The sequence below is a fragment of the Acomys russatus genome, chromosome 30, assembly GCF_903995435.1.
Source record: "Acomys russatus chromosome 30, mAcoRus1.1, whole genome shotgun sequence".
In the NCBI taxonomy this organism is placed as follows: Eukaryota; Metazoa; Chordata; class Mammalia; order Rodentia; family Muridae; genus Acomys; species Acomys russatus.
The window spans coordinates 38,352,804-38,368,962 of NC_067166.1; the positions used below are offsets into that span (position 1 = coordinate 38,352,804).

General features: G+C 36.8%; 1 protein-coding gene across 3 annotated transcripts in view; it reads right to left on the bottom strand.

The window, feature by feature from the left end:
- Window positions 1-14,210: 14,210 nt before the first annotated feature.
- The window catches only part of Mctp1 (multiple C2 and transmembrane domain containing 1), a 587,757-nt gene continuing 585,808 nt past the window's right edge, over window positions 14,211-16,159 (bottom strand). For all 3 annotated transcript variants that reach the window (XM_051172525.1, XM_051172527.1, XM_051172526.1), the window contains 2 exons: window positions 15,853-15,950; window positions 14,211-14,697 (listed from right to left, as the gene is read on the bottom strand). In XM_051172525.1, the coding sequence (XP_051028482.1) occupies window positions 14,626-14,697; window positions 15,853-15,950 (170 nt within the window). In that variant the 3' untranslated portion in view covers window positions 14,211-14,625. The remainder of the gene's footprint in view (window positions 14,698-15,852; window positions 15,951-16,159) is intronic.

Sequence of the window (16,159 nt, forward strand, 5' to 3'; positions counted from 1 at the left end):
CATACAGTCTAACAATTTGGTTCTCTGATCTGTTATATTTTAGCAGTGACTACATAAACATGTTTCTGTTCACTTAATCTTCTGTCAGTGAAAATATTTTTCCACTTAAGTTTTACTAAATATTAAAATTTGCAATTAAATTAGCAGTGGCATCTGAAATTTTATTATGCAATGTGATTTTGTGAATTTGCAGAGTAGTGTTTCAGGTTTGTTTTTTTTTTTTTTTTCCTAATGGTTTATAACTTAAAAGATAGATTGGAGTTCCTTCACTGATAGGAATAAATTATATTGTGTTACAGATGGAGAAAAACTTACAACTTACTTAAATTTAGATGCTGTGTAATGTAATTGCCGATCCAACTTCAGTTAAGCTGCTAAAGAAGCACACTCAGCTTTTTTTCACAAATAGTTTTTTCAGTAAGACATAGATGGTCACTGACTTGTTACTGGACTGTTATCTAAGTAGAAGAAACTTACTGCATTAATTTCCCGGCTATAATAAAAATCAAAGTTCTTTGGTAAGTTTTATAGTAGTTTGTCATATACTGTCAAAAATAGCATAGGAACTTGTTCTTTTTTTTTTTTTAATCTTTTTTTTTTATTAATTTATTCTTGTTACATCTCAATGTTTAGCCCATCCCTTGTATCCTCCCATTCTTCCCTCCCTCCCATTTTCCCATTATGCCCCTCCCCTATGACTGTTCCTGAGGGGGATTACTTCCCCCTGTATATGCTCATAGGGTATCAAGTCTCTTCTTGGTAACCTGCTGTCCTTCCTCTGAGTGCCACCAGGTCTCCCCCTCCAGGGGACATGGTCAAATATGAGGCACCAGAGTACGTGAGAAAGTCATATCCCACTCTCCACTCAACTGTGGAGAATGTTCTGACCATTGGCTAGATCTGGGTAGGGGTTTAAAGTTTACCTCCTGTATTGTCCTCGGCTGGTGTCATAGTTTGAGCAGGACCCCTGGGCCCAAATCTGCCTATCATAATGTTCTACTTGTAGGTTTCTAGGACCCTCTGGATCCTTCTACTTTGCTATTCTCCCATGCTTCTCTCATTTAGAGTCCCAGTAGGATGTCCTCCCCTCTGTCCCAGTTTCCTGGTAAGTGAAGGTTTTTGTGGGACATGCCCCTTGGGCTAGTATGCAGATATAAGTGAGTATATACCATTTGATTTTTTATTGCTTCTGGGTAAACTCACTCATTATGATCATTTCTAGCTCAATCCATTTATCCACAAATTTTGGGAATTCCTTGTTTTTAATAGCTGAGTAGTATTCCATAGTGTATATGTACCACAGTTTCTTTATCCATTCTTCTACCGATGGACACTTAGGCTGTTTCCATGTTTTGGCTATTATGAATAAGGCTGCTATGAACATGGTTGAGCAAATTTTCTTGTTGTGTGCTGGAGCATCTTCTGGGTATATTCCAAGGAATGGAATAGCTGGGTCTTGAGGAAGCCCTATTCGCATTTTTCTGAGATAGCACCGGATAGATTTCCAAAGTTGCTGTACTAGTTTGCATTCCCACCAGGAACTTGTTCTTGTCACTCACTTAGTATTAAGCCAGAGCTGCAGGGATGACTGTGACCTTGTAGCCAGACTGGGAAACAGTATGACCCAAGGGAGAGAGAAAGGGGGTGGGGGGGGCGGCGTGGGGAGAGAGAGAGAGAAGGAAAGAAAGAGGCAAAGTTGGGAGGAGAGGAAAGAAAGGAAAGGAAACAGGATAGTCCCTTCATCTCACTTACGAAGGCACCAGAAATAATGCTGCTTCATAAACTAACAAACTTGAGCTCAGGCACAGTGTAAATCTTTGGCCAGTTATAACTAACTTAGAAGGCCTTTTTTTTTTTTTTCCTGCTTTAGTTTTCTCACATATCAAAAGGAAGTAATGTCAGGAGTCCTTGTCCTGAAAGAATTAAGCTAAATTATTACTGTATATGATGCTTCATAAACATTCTAGTATTTCTTTTGCTAAAAATGAAATGTTAAAGCTAACAGGAAAATGTTAACTACGTTTGTTAACAGTAATTCTATGATTAAAAAATATAAATGGTATCATGAGTTAGGGTTTTGTACTATTAAAGTTATGTAAATTAGATACTATGCAATATTTTTTCAACTGTCAGTATTGCATGACAAATTCTTTTGTGTACCACAAGCCATGATGCTATGTGCTGACACACACTCAGATTCCCTGAGGTGTCTTCCTGTAAGACATTGTTTGACAAGTACAGAGTACTGTGTCCCATACTGAGTGGCTGACTTATACCACATTTTAACCTACAAAGAAGCACTTCAGCCTTCTAAGGTTTTTTCTGTTATTTCTTGTATTTATCTCTTAGAAAACATATTTGTGGCCTTGAATCTGTCTTAGAGGTTGAGGAGGGATGAATTGTAAACATTTAAAAGTCCTGAGTATTAACTTTCCATTGGAGACTTTTCTGTGTCTTCCCAGATTAGACAAAAAAGCAAAGCCCCTCCCACAATATAAGTGAGAATTGGAGGGAATTTTCTCAGTTACGGTTCCATTTTCTTCAATGCGGTTTATTGGCAGTTCTTAGAAGGAACCTCTTTTAGGTTTCCTGTGTTCTTAAACTTTAGTTCCACTATGTAGAAAAGTTTTCTGTGTATATATTTTCTGTAGTTTACTACAGAATGACCAGACAAAATCCGTTCTTCTAGTATAAAACAATGGAAATTAAACTTTTTAAAATTTTGTTTTGAATTCAACATTTTTTTTTGAAAAGTGCCAAGCAGTGTACTTCAAAAGAGCTGACTACAACAAAAGAAAAAAAGCTGTCCATATGGGAAAGTAAATAGAATTAAATGAAGTACATTTTGGTGTGTTTTTTTAGATGCAGTGGAAAAAAATTAGCCTTGTGTGTTTCTGGAATTTTTAGTAATTATACCCTACTTTTTCAATTGAAATACTGAGTCTGATAGTATAATCATTTGATACGTATTACTTTGGCAGTTTCTTTTTATAAATTATTTTATTTTTATTTTATGTGCATTGTCGCTTTATCTGCATGTATGTCTGTGGGTGTCAGCTTTTGGAATTACAGACAGTTGTGAGCTGCCATGTGGGTGCTGGGAATTGAACCCGCATCCTCCAGAAGAACAATCAGTATTCCCAACTGCTGAGCCATAGAACAAATGGGCAATGGATGGGCTTTTGAGGTCTTGTTCTCAGACAAGTATAAACGCATTAATGCTAGAATACTTACATAAATTCTAGAAAAATGTGTGTGCTTTTCTTGATGCTGATATAGGAAAATGAATAGATTTACATGAAAATAAAGTACATGGTGAGCCATGCTGCCCTTGGTGAGCAGGAAGGAGTCTGCTGCGCCTGACAAGGGCGAGGGGCTTACTGCCTCCAGCATTGATAGGCAGCTTTCCATGCCAGTCACCTGGACCTCCTGGTAGCTTCCTTACCAATTGCATCTCCTGCTGAGGTAGACCTTACAAAACTCAGAATGATCATTGTTTTTGTATCAAATGTGGATTGACTTAGATCAGTTGCAGCCTAACTGAAAAGAGTCTGGTTATGTCAGAACTTTTCGTGGAGTTGTTAACTATTGCATGTAAATCAGATTATCATAAAATTCAACTTGTGGGTTAAAATGATCCAGGCAGTGGTAGCACACAGCTTTAGCCCCAGCAGAGGCAGGGAGGTCTCTGAGTTCGAGGTCAGCCTGGTCTACAGAGTGAGTTCCAGGACAGCCAAGGCTACACAGAGAAACCCTGTCTTGTGGAGAGGCGGGGAGGTAATTTGCATACAGAGTTACGTTTTGTTGCTTTCTCTGATACAGGCTTAGAAATTATCAGACGCTAAGTAAGAAAAAGTTAAGGGGTTCAGAGCATATTTTTTCAGTATGCTGACTAGCCTACTGAAGGAAGACTTGCGGAGAAGTGTTTCTTACACTAGTAATCGTTAGATAGGTTACTCTTACAGTAAATTCTGATCTTACAGAACATAGCTGGATGTTAACTCCTGACCCTAGTTTGAGAATACAAGCAATATAAATATAACACTTGTTTATTAAGACATGAAGGTGGGTAAAATGTTAGGGGTAAAAGTCTGTGAAATTATTTCAATAAAAGCTTAGAGATTTACAAATAGGAGTAGTTGTCTTTTTTTTCCAGGTTATGGCATGTTTGGAAAATTTTTATGTTATAAGCTGTTTATGGTTGGATATATTTGAGCTAATTATAGCTTCTTATATATATATATATATATATATATATAATTTTGATTACAAATGACTTTACATCAGCCGGTTTTTAAAGGCTTGAACTGCAACCCTTAGTCCTAGATATGAATGATTTTTTTAAAATAGTGTTTTACTGTTGAAGATATAACTCTAGTTACATCTTTTAAAAATAAATACAGTGAACTATGAGTTTAAAAGTGCTAGCTTATTAATAAGTCAGTATTGTCAGAGGGACTATGATCAGTTATTCATTAATCATAAGAAAAGTGTTTATTATTTATTAGGACATATTGCCTTTAACAAGTACAGGCTCAAGAAAGGCCCATTTTTAAGCATCTATTCATTCTTCTGTCTAATTATAATTGAAATATTTTCTCTTTTGAAATGTTTTTCCCTTGGTGAATCTGATCATTTTCTCCACATACTATCAGAGTGGATCCAAATGAACATTGATGCACTATAAGTTGTAATTATTGATAGAAATGGATTAGTACTTTTGGGATATAATATTTAATTCTGTCAAAAACAGAAATGTAAAATACATTTAGCACCAGGTGTGTGGTGCATACCTTTAATCCCAGCACTTGGGAGGCAGAAGCAGGTGGATCACGCACTGTGAATTCGAGGCCAGTCTAGTCTACAGAGCAAGTCCAGGACAGCTACGAATACACAGAGAAACCCTGTCTCAAAAAGCCCAAAAAAATTAATAAATTAACAACAATAATAATAATAATAACAATATTAGCACTTCCAAAGGAGTTTGTTTACATTGAACTAGAAATCTGGAATCCAGCTTTGAATTTACATCTATCATGGTACCATTTTTTTCTGGTGGTAGATGAACTGAAATGACCAGTGTTTTCGCTATTCACTTGTTCCCCAATGAAATAGGTTGGGAAGGAAAAATGAATCATTAATATTATAGTAGGGATAGAACTTAGTTTGCTTTCAGTCGCTTCAGAGCCATATTGTTAGGTCAGCAGTGGCTTATGTCTGGGTGTGGTGAATTTATAATGGGCTTTTAGTTTTGTTGGGGTGGGTATATGTTGGGTTCAGACTTAACCTTAATGAATTTTTTTGTTTTGTTTTGTATCGTTTCTCTTTTACAACAATCATGAAATTACTGAGCATTAACTTAAAGTGGATAAAATTAAGATATGCATTTTAAAACACTTCATGTAAAAATAGGAGAACAAATTGCAAAAATGAAACCTGAGCCAGGGGGTAGGGGAAATGGTTGGGAAATGTTCTGGCTAAAGGAGTCAAAACAGGAAAACTTTCTAATAGTTGTTGAATATACTGACTGAAGTTACCTGACTAGTCAAACCAAAGGTGTGCAGACAGATCTGATATCATAAGTAAGCTATGTCCTTGGCATTTTTGAGCAGTTTTAATAAAGCTAAACCAATGGAGGCACTAGATGATGGTTTTGTAATTTTCTTATGGTTGAAATTCAGTAGAAATAAGTGAAGAATAAAAGTGCCAGCTTAATGATAGTATTAAAAATAGTCGTTCTGACTTAGTGGTGTTCAGTCCTTTCATCAAGGTCAGGTGAATCTAACATCTTAGGTATACCAACACTTGTGTATGTAGTAGTAAAACTTACTATAATTACAGTAATTTAAAGTTTTAGTAAAAAAAGGTCTAATATCCAAAATATATAAAGAACTCAAGAAATTAAACATCGCCAAACTAAATAACCCAATTTAGAAATGCGTCTCAGAACTAAACAGAATTCTCAACAGAGGAATATCAGATGGCTGAGAAACACTTAAATGCTCAAACGTCCTTAGTCATCAGGGAAATGCACATCAAAACAACTCTTGAGATTCTATCTTACACCCATCAGAATAGCTAGGGTCAAAAATTCAAGTGACAATACATGCTGGCGAGGAGAGAGAGGAACACTCCTTCATTGCTGGTGGGAATGCAAACTAGTACAGCTACTTTGGAAATCTATCAGGCGCTATCTCAGAAAACTGGGGATAAGGCTTCCTCAAGACCCAGCTATTCCACTCCTTGGAATATACCCAGATGATGCTCCACCACACAACAAGGACATATGCTCAATCAAGTTTGTAGCGGCCTTATTCATAAGAGCTAGGATATGGAAACAGCCTAAGTTTCCCTCAGTAGAAGAATGGATAAAGAAACTGGTACGTTTACACCATGGAATACTACTCAGCTATTAAAAACAAGGAATTCCCGAAATTTGTGGACAAATGGATTGAGCTAGAAATGATCATAATGAGTGAGTTAACCCAGAAGCAGAAAGAGTCAAATGGTATATACTCACTTATATCTGCATACTAGCCCAAGGGGCATGTCCCACGAAAGCCTTCACTTACCAGGAAACTGGGACAGAGGGGAGGACATCCTATGGGGACTCTAGGTAAGAGAAGCATGGGAGAATGGAGAAATAGAAGGATCCAGAGAGTCCTAGAAACCTACAAGAAGAACATTATGATGGGCGGATCTGGGCCCAGGGCTCCTGCTCAAACTATGGCACCAGCGAAGGATAGTACGTGCAGTAAACTTCAAGTCTCTACCCAGATCTAGCCAATGGAGAGGACATTGTCCACAGTTAAGTGGAGAGTGGGGACTGACTTTCACACAAACTCTGGTGCCCTATATTTGACCACGTCCCCTGCATGGGGAGGCCTGGTGGCACTCAGAGGAAGGATAGCAGATTACCAAGAAGAGACTTGATACCCTATGAGCACATACAGGGAGAGGAGGTCCCCCTCAGTCACAGTCATAGGGGAGGGGAGTAGTGGGAAAACAGGAAGATACAAGGGATAGGATAACAATTGAGATGTAATGAATATATTAATAAAATATATTTTTAAAAAGAAGTGCAAAAGAAGTTTTAGTCAAAAAATTGATTTGTCTCATTTTCTCATCACTTCAATTCCTTTTTTAAAGTCTGTTAGTTTATACTGAAAACACATCACTGGAAGAAGTAAACTTACTGGGAGGTCAAAAACCATCTACTAAAAGTTTTTTAAGTTCTTTTTTTCTTGACTGAACTTGTGTGATTAAAACTAGGAAGTACTTAAATATCATTAGAAACTTTTTTTCTAAATTTCATAGTGGAATATTTTAAGGTAATAAATTTTTTTCTTCTGAGATAGGGTTTGTCTGTGTAGCCTTGGCCGTCCTAGACATGCTTTGTAGACCAGGCTAACCGCCAGAGATCACCCACCTCGGCCTCCCTAGTGCTGGGATTACAGGGGTGTACTACCGCACCAGCTGTAAATACGTTGTTAATGGTAATTGTTTATGTGACAAACATTGTAAATCTTTTTATTTATCTAATTTTTTTTTGTAAAATAGTTTGTTTAAGGTACCAGTAGCCTACGTATTTTAAAGTGATGCTTCCAGTTGAGTCTTTTGTTTTACATTTATTTACTCTGTATGTATTTGACTGTGTGTGCGTGAGCCTGAACACCGTAGCGGACGTGTGGGTGTTAGAGGACAATCTGTGAGAATCCGTTAGCTCCTTTCAGTCCATGGGTCCCAGAAACTGACCTCAGATTGTCAGGTTTGGCGGCGATGTCTCCTTACCCACTGAGCCCTCTTCCTGTCCATGAATCGGTCTTGCTATGCTTTTAAAAGTAGACTACTTTTAAACTTGCATGCTCTACATCATTTCTTCAAAATCGGATATGGTTGGTTTCATCTAAAGGAGATCTCAAGTAGCTCAGTTGTCCTATGTAAATCTTTGAGAGTGAGTCTGAAAACTCGCTTCCTTGATACCTTTAGTCTTTGTGTTGCTTAGATTCTAATGTTCAATTGAAGATTACTCATTGCTGTTCGGTGGTAGCCTTAACTTGCTAACTACAAACTTTTGGAATGAGGTAGTCATGCCATAACTGTTTTTCTTTTTTATCTTTTATGTTTTTGTTTGTTTGTTATCCTAAGTGTTGCTAGAACTTGGTAAGTTATGTGCTTTCTGAAGAGACCTTTGGTATTTAACACAGCAAAGAGGAAGCCATGAGACTTAACAATGAGTGTTTATTATTGGTCTAGAAAATGAAAAAGTCAACCATGAAACCTGCTTACAACATGAAGGCAGACAGTTCTGACAGGACTCGAAGGTCTTGCCATTGTGGCACACACTGCTGGCTCCTGCGGGAGGAGGGCGGGCAGTGGACTGTCACATTGTATTAGTTAATCTCCAGATGGAATTCTTGAAAAGTAACAAAAGTCAACCATACCAGACCAGAAAGTACTGAAAATTTTGTTTTAGTGGGAGAATTTCTTGATAGCCAAATAATTTGGCAGTATCTGGCAGTCATTCTTGAATTAGCATCACAGTGCACAAGAATGACTGATACATACCTGGTTACCTCCCAAGAGTTGGTGTGTCCGGCTCTTGGTTTTGTAACTAAATGCAAAATAGTTTGTGCTCACTTCCACCCTCAGCAAACTAAAATAAAATAAAAGTGTACTGGTGTTTGTTTTTTTCCTATTACTTTGAAGATTCTTTTTCTCAGTGCAAGGACTGAACCTAAACCTCACACCTACGAGACAAGCAGTCCACCATAGAATGGTAGTCTCAGCCTCCAAACCGCCATGCACATACTGTTTCCCCACATCCATTTGAAAATTTAAATGTCAAGGATAAATGAAATGGAAGTTGTTCTTTGGGAAAATGCTTCTTGAAATGGGTGCAGCCATATGATCTTTCCCAGGTGGTTCTTATGTGTTTCAGATTTTTAGGACAAATGTAAGAAACAAAGCATACCCATTCTGTAAATTTGTTTTAAAATTGGGACTAGCTACTTCTATTATTCAACAGTGATGACAAAATCACAAACATATTCCTTTATGTAACAAAAATTAGGAAGGTGTAGTTTGCAAAATTTAAAACATAAACTTTGGTTTATAACTGTTGGAATCTCTGCTGTGTAATAAAGAATAGTAAATGGGGAATTTAGTTATATGGATTCCATTTCTCTGGTAGCTGTAAAAAGGGACCTTGTACTTGAGGAAAGTATTGGCATTTCCTTCCCCTTGGCTCACGTCTGTGATCCGGCTGTTTCTGAAACCTAGTGCTTGGCTATTGTCTCAGGTGCTTCCCAGAACAGAGAACGATTATTTTTAATGTTGGAGCCACATGTGCTTTGTGTGTGTGTGTGTGTGTGTGTGTGTGTGTGTGTGTGTGTGTGTGTGTGTATGTACAAATTTAGCATTTCTTCTCTGTCACCATTTGAACCTAGGCAAAATAAAACCCTTTAACTTGATTAAAACCAATTTGACACTAGCCTTTGACCACAAGACTGAGACTATATTCTCTTCCCTCACTAGTAGTAGTCGTAGCTTCCTTCAGCCAGGGCTCAGGATTTCCTCAAATCCTCCTAAAGTGAAGTGGATTTTCACTGATTTGGTCATTTCTTTTCTTGAAGGGATACTGAAAATTTAGAGCAAGGACACATACTGAAGGAATTTTGGCATAGCTAACCAACTAAAGCCCTCTGTTCAAGACAGTGCCATACTGTTGCCTTAAAAAAAAAAAAAAAAAAAATACAGCGCTAGGGCTGCATGGGAGGACTCAGCAGTTCAAAGCACGTCCTGTCGCTGGAAGGTCCCTAGTTGGTTCTCAGCAGCTTGAGTAATCTTTGACTCCATTTCCTGGAGATTTGATGCCTTCTTGTGGTTCTGTGGAGATTGTAAGCGTGGTGCACTTGTCATAAATGCAGACAAACACTTGTACACATAAAATAATAAAATCTTACAAAAATACTTCTTTTCTTCCAGTACATTTAAAGATACCTAAAACTATCTTTTTAAATTTTTCTGTTTTTACCAAAATATTGTTTGTGTAGTACACGCTGGGAATTTTCATAGATTTGTTTTGCTTTTTATTGTTTTTAGATCAGAACGTGAAAATTAGCAAGTTGAAATTGATTTGAGACCAATTATGTATTTAGTTTGAGTTGTCTTTTTTGTGGTTGTGTTTTGTTTTGTGCAGGTTTAGTTTTATTTTCCCTTCTACTTAAACCAGACCCTGTAAGAACCATAAGCGATCCCAGAAAACTTGACTACTTCATGTAAGTACTTGGGGCATTACTAATGTGTGCCGCACGGTATCCTGACAGATTTTCTTGGTGTGCTTGTGGCCTCAGGCTGAGGTGGAGTAACTTCTAATGTGACCGTCACTACATAAGCTGCCATTGGATAAATGTGGGAAAGGAGGTGTAAACGCATCCTCAAAAGTAAGGAGGCGGGTACCTTGTGCTCTTTTGTTTTGTTGTCCGGTTCAGTGACTACAGCAATCACCCGTGGAAAGAAACATAAATGAAAGACATTTTTGACTACATGTCTGTTTTTAATTCAACTGAGCAGTTAGAAAAGATATTCTAGATACCATAATCAGACCAGTGACTGATCAGCTGCAGGCACACACACACACACACACACACACACACACACACACACACACACACACACATTCCAAACCCCAAAACTCAAAACCATGCATTAAAGTAGTAATAGAGTCTTTTGTCATAAATTTAATACTGGCTTACTTGTATTTTGAAACCACCAAATGCTTTATACTGTTTGTTTTTAAGCTGAGAACCAAAACACTATTACTCAAAAACATTGTAAGCATTTACATTTATTTAATATATTTATAAATTTAATGATAGCCTTTGAATAAAGCTTGCTATATTTTGCCTTCAGTGTTGGAGATATTTGGGTTTTCACATCAAACTAGAAATATCATGTGGTCCCTAGATAAAGACTCAGCTGCTTAATTTCAGCACTTAGGACGCTGACAAGTTAGAGGCCACAGGTTTTGTTAAAACTTGAGATTTGTTACTTTCATAGCTTTTTACATTTAAGGTTAACACTGTTTGCAAACTCCAGATTTGGTTTGATTATACTATCATTGATACACACATATGCTATTATTATCCTTCTCAGGGTTATGCAGTAGATATGCAATAAATGCACCACACATCGTGTAAAAACCATCCTCACATTCTCCTAGTGCATAGAATGGGCTCAAAATTAATTTAGAACATCCCACCTCTCAAGAACTTCTCAGTTTGTTTGAAACAGTAGCAAAATGAACTGGTTAACATCTTGTTCATTGTTCAAGTGGGTAAAAAATTTACAAAATAGATGGCTGAATTATCCCAGTTAATGGTGTGTGGCAGAATTCCTTGCCTGTAGAGATGTAAATCTCATCTACCCCCTCATTATAAGATCTCAATAACAAACCGAAGCATCCCACCAAAGTTTCCGCCTGTTGAGCCAATGGGTTCATTAGGCTTACTTAATGGAGGATGGGTGGGGTGTTGCCTACAGGAGCATGGATGAACCCAAAGCAACTACACTGCCAAGTCTCCACCAGTATGAATAACTGCCCATTGCTGCATAGATGTAGACCCTTCTCAAGTAACCTACACCCACCTATAAATTCTAGCACATCTTTAAGGTTACATGTACTTGGAGCAGAATTGCATCCAAGTTGCTGGAGTCTCAGGCCCAGTGCCCCTCTATACCCATTCCTTTTATAAAGGGATGTCAACAGCAAGCATGATTGTGATAGTCTTTCACAAGCAGGAAGATGGCAGTTGTTTTGCCCAGAGGACAGCATTCTACAACAATGACTGTAATTTAGAATGTAAATGTAAATAAAATTTACAATATTTGTTATATTTAGCAGTGCAAATAGATCTTCAGATGACTTGGAATATTTCCTTCAAAAAGCTCTGAAAACAAAAGCAGATATTAAAAACAAGGAAGGGGGCTACAATCGGGATGTAAAGTAAATAAATTAAAAAATTTTAAAAAGAGAAAAGCATTACAGACAACTATAGATACAAAGGCCCTGAGTCACAGACAGCCCGTCTGTTCAAAAACAAAATCGACTGTTTGGCTGGAGTAATTGTGACGATGGGACAAGCTGAGGAGACAGTGCTACAGAGCTGTGAGGAGGGACAGTTTTACAGGCCATCAGCCTGGAATCCTCATAAGATAAAGATTCGAGTTTTGCAAAACAACATATAAGACAGGACGCATTGCATGGCACCACGCTGTGTCAGCAAGTCACTCTGCTATGTGGGAACCCTGCTTTTGCTTCTTGCTGGCTGCATAACTAGGAAGTTATATAGCTTGTATGTACCCTAGGCTTGTTATAAAGATTAGATAAGTTACTATATATAATGTGAGTGTTTGCTAAACATAGGAAATAAAAATATTTTAAAGTAAAAAAAAAGCACCTATACAAAAAAAGTTAAAAATCCTACTTGGCATTTTCTGTTTGGGCCTATAAATATATTGATTTCTAAAAGCAATGAGAAGTTGCCTTCAGTGGATCTTCATGTAGTTTTGTCTGCTTCACTGGATGCTCACTGTGCCAAAAGTACATACCGTAGTTTATACCATAGTCAAGGTTTCAGGAGTAGTCCTGCTCAAATCAAAAATGTATTTCTCCAAGTGAAATGTCATTAATGAGCAAACATGCACCCAGTACCCTGCCATGCATCTCTTAACTCATTTAAAGAAAGTAGCTATACATAGAAAAGGTGATTTTCTTTTGCATTTAATGCAGTGAATATGTAGTCAACATTACTATTGAACCAAACATCTGAAATCTTGCACAATGAAATGAACAAAAATTAGTCATCTGTTAATGGTTACATCTACTAGGTACATCTGGGGTTATAGAATGTCAGGCTTATAGACATTTGTGTAGACACTGTCAGCACAGAACATAAATCTCATACATAATCAGAATTTATACCAAACAAATGAGTTCATTAATAAACTTCATGTTTTCGATCAGCTTCATAAAGTAGTATGTTTCTGCAACAAACAGTGATGGAATGCAGATGTAAGCATGTCATTTTAAACATGATACACTAAATAGAGCATATTGAAGTCAAAGTCTTTCTGTAGAAAGGGAATTTAGTTGACGTTCTTCCAAGCATAGAATATAAACATCAAAATAGTTCTATTGTAAGAAATAGTATTTAACAACATATTTCTGAAATAAAAATACTTTAAAAATCAGCTTTGATGAGATTTAAAGAATCTTTAGAGTGAAATATATATTTCTGCTTTTCTATATTTTCCAGCACAACCCGCACCTTCACCCCACCCCAGTTATTTATTAATAGCAATTAATAAGTAGTGCAAAGTATTGTCTGCAGCAGTTTCCATTGAGTCTGATTGTTCTAAGAAGTCAGTGAAGGCATTCTCACTTAACCAAGTTATCTCTGCAGAGGTATGTTCCCTTGAGAGACCCTGGAATTACTTTTAGGAATGCAATGTTAAAGTACAGACTGTGGTTAGTGAAACGTGTTGAATGATAACCACCTTACAAGCAGTTTATTTTACAAAACATGTTTTCATGCATTATCAATGATCTTCATAAATGATATAATGGACTTTCATTTAGCTCATTGCATTCTCTCCATTAAAACTTACCAATGACAAAATTCATTATGCATTAAAACACATCAGTAGAGGACACTTAAATATTAAATTATTTTAGATGCACAAGGGCATAATTTGACACCAAATGCAGTATGGATTTAGTCTGCTACTATTTTTGACAATTGGCTTGTTAATTTGCTAACTCAGTATAAATTAAATAGTTGTATGTATAAAAATCCTGATAATCATTTATAAACCTGGCAGTATTTATTTAATATAGTTATGGAGAGATTTTAAGGTTTCAGATGGAATGATAGAAGGCTTAAAAGTCTTATTCATAGACTCATATTCTCTTAAGGGATTGTGTGTATATGGAGACAGGAAAAGATATGAATACCTGTAGCATAAAATGAGCCTTAGCCATACATAAGTAATTTATTTACACAGGAGTGACAGTCATGATGTATGTTAAATTGAAGTGCAACATTTCCATTATTCAAGCTTTGGGGTTTCCCTCTTTTGAAATATATAAACATAAAAAAACTAATGAATTACTTTTCAGATAAGAAATAATTATATTACAAAAAAAAAAAAAAAAAAAAAAAAAACCCTAAAGATCAAGTCGGCATTTACATTTTATGTAGGGTTAACCAAAGCACAATTGAGCATTTAATCTGATATTCTGGTTCTTTCACTTGTAATTGAATAAATATGTATCTTCCAGTTATATAACCATTATTTTTATTTTGGTTTATAATATTATTATCTTTCCTAATAAGGCTTCCACACTCCACTAGCTAAAATCCTTTATCAAGTTGAGTTTGTACAGTGGAAGTATGTTCTCAAAGACATATACCTTTTGTACACTATTTACAAATGTTCTTGATCATGATTTTTAAAAAAAGGAAAATAAATAAAAGCAGAAAGAAAGGAAATGCTGTGGAAGTTGGAATATTTTTCTTTCGTCTTCCCAAACATGCTGGTCTCCTCAGCGCTGGGAGCTGGCTAGCCAAGGTTGTTTTTCTTCCTTTTATATGGACTATGAGAATGATCTGGTTTCAGTTCTTGGTATTGCACCTGTTTAAACAGTTCAGAAAAAGACCAGTCAGGTGGCCACTTCCTGGCAAAAGAAGGAAAAGCTAAGGAATGAGAGTTTGCCTGGGGCAGGGTGTGGGGTTGGAGGGAGGGCTTGCTCTGGACGCCAAGTGGGAGAGCTGCAGCTGCTGCAGAGCACGAGCTAGACTCGGAAGGGAAATCTTGCCAGGAACTGCCTGAAGCCCCGTGTGAATTCTGCTAATGGAATATGACTGTTACCGACAATAACACAATACAATGAAAGGAAAGTCAATCTGTATGTTTGAGGAGCTGGATAATGGTTCTTTGCAGGTTTTGTTTGTTTGTTAAATATAGTCTTCATCCTCAACTAGCCCAGTGGTTCTCAGCCTGTGGGTTATGACCCTTTGGGGGATCTAACAACTCTTTCATACACATATCAAATATTCTGCACATCATATATTTACATTACAATTCATAATAGCAGGAAAATTACAGTTACAAAGTAACAACAAAATAACTTTTACTGTTGGGGGTCACCATCCTATGAGGAACTGTATTAAAGGTTCACAACGTTAAGAAGATTGAGAACCACTGACCTCGTCCATTGTTGTATATTTGAAATGGAAAATCTCAACTGAAACTAACGTAAGTTGCTCTCACTAAAACTTCTCCTTAAGATTGGGATTAAAATCTTTCTTCTTTCATTTTGCAAACAGCTCATCTAGTACGTATTAACCCCAAATTATTTTAAATGATTTGTGAGATATGCTCCAGTGTCTTAAATGTAGACTTTTTTTCTCCCTAACGTATGCATGAACATGAATTTCCTCGATATCCACCAATAGTTTAACCCCTCATTTTGCCTTTGTTGTCTACATCTAAAATTCCTAATTTCTCTCATCACACCTTGATGATGTCACTTCATAAACTCTGCTGGGCTTTCTTTCTCCCTGAAAGCCTCGGGGGTTCTTTATGCTATGACTTTCAGTCTCCCCTTTTCCATTCTTTATAGATTTTTCTAGATTAATGCCGAGTTAGCTAAAGTCCTGCCAAAATCTGCAATAGGCTTTGTTAACTTTACCTGACTTTTCTATAACCTTTGACATGAAAAGAGTTTAAAAATTAAAACCCAGTGCTACCCTGCACCCAAACAAGAACAATAATAAGGAAACATACCACTTGTACATCTGAAGGGACTCTGGAAAGGAAGTCAAGTAGTTCATTGTTATCAATTGCATATGGACTCCGAAGCTTTTTTGTAAATTTATTAATTCCTAAAAAAGTGATATTTCAAACGTTGAGTTCATTGTTGAATCTGGAGTTAGGCAAAGCACATTTCTGAATAAAGTATTCCTGTCATTTGAGCCTCAGCTGTGTGTTAACCCTTAACCTTGACAGAATGGCCCAGTGTACCACCTCCCTTCAACTTTCCCAACTGTATTGCTGCTTGCTTTTCTTCTTTATACCTTATTAACTTCTACCC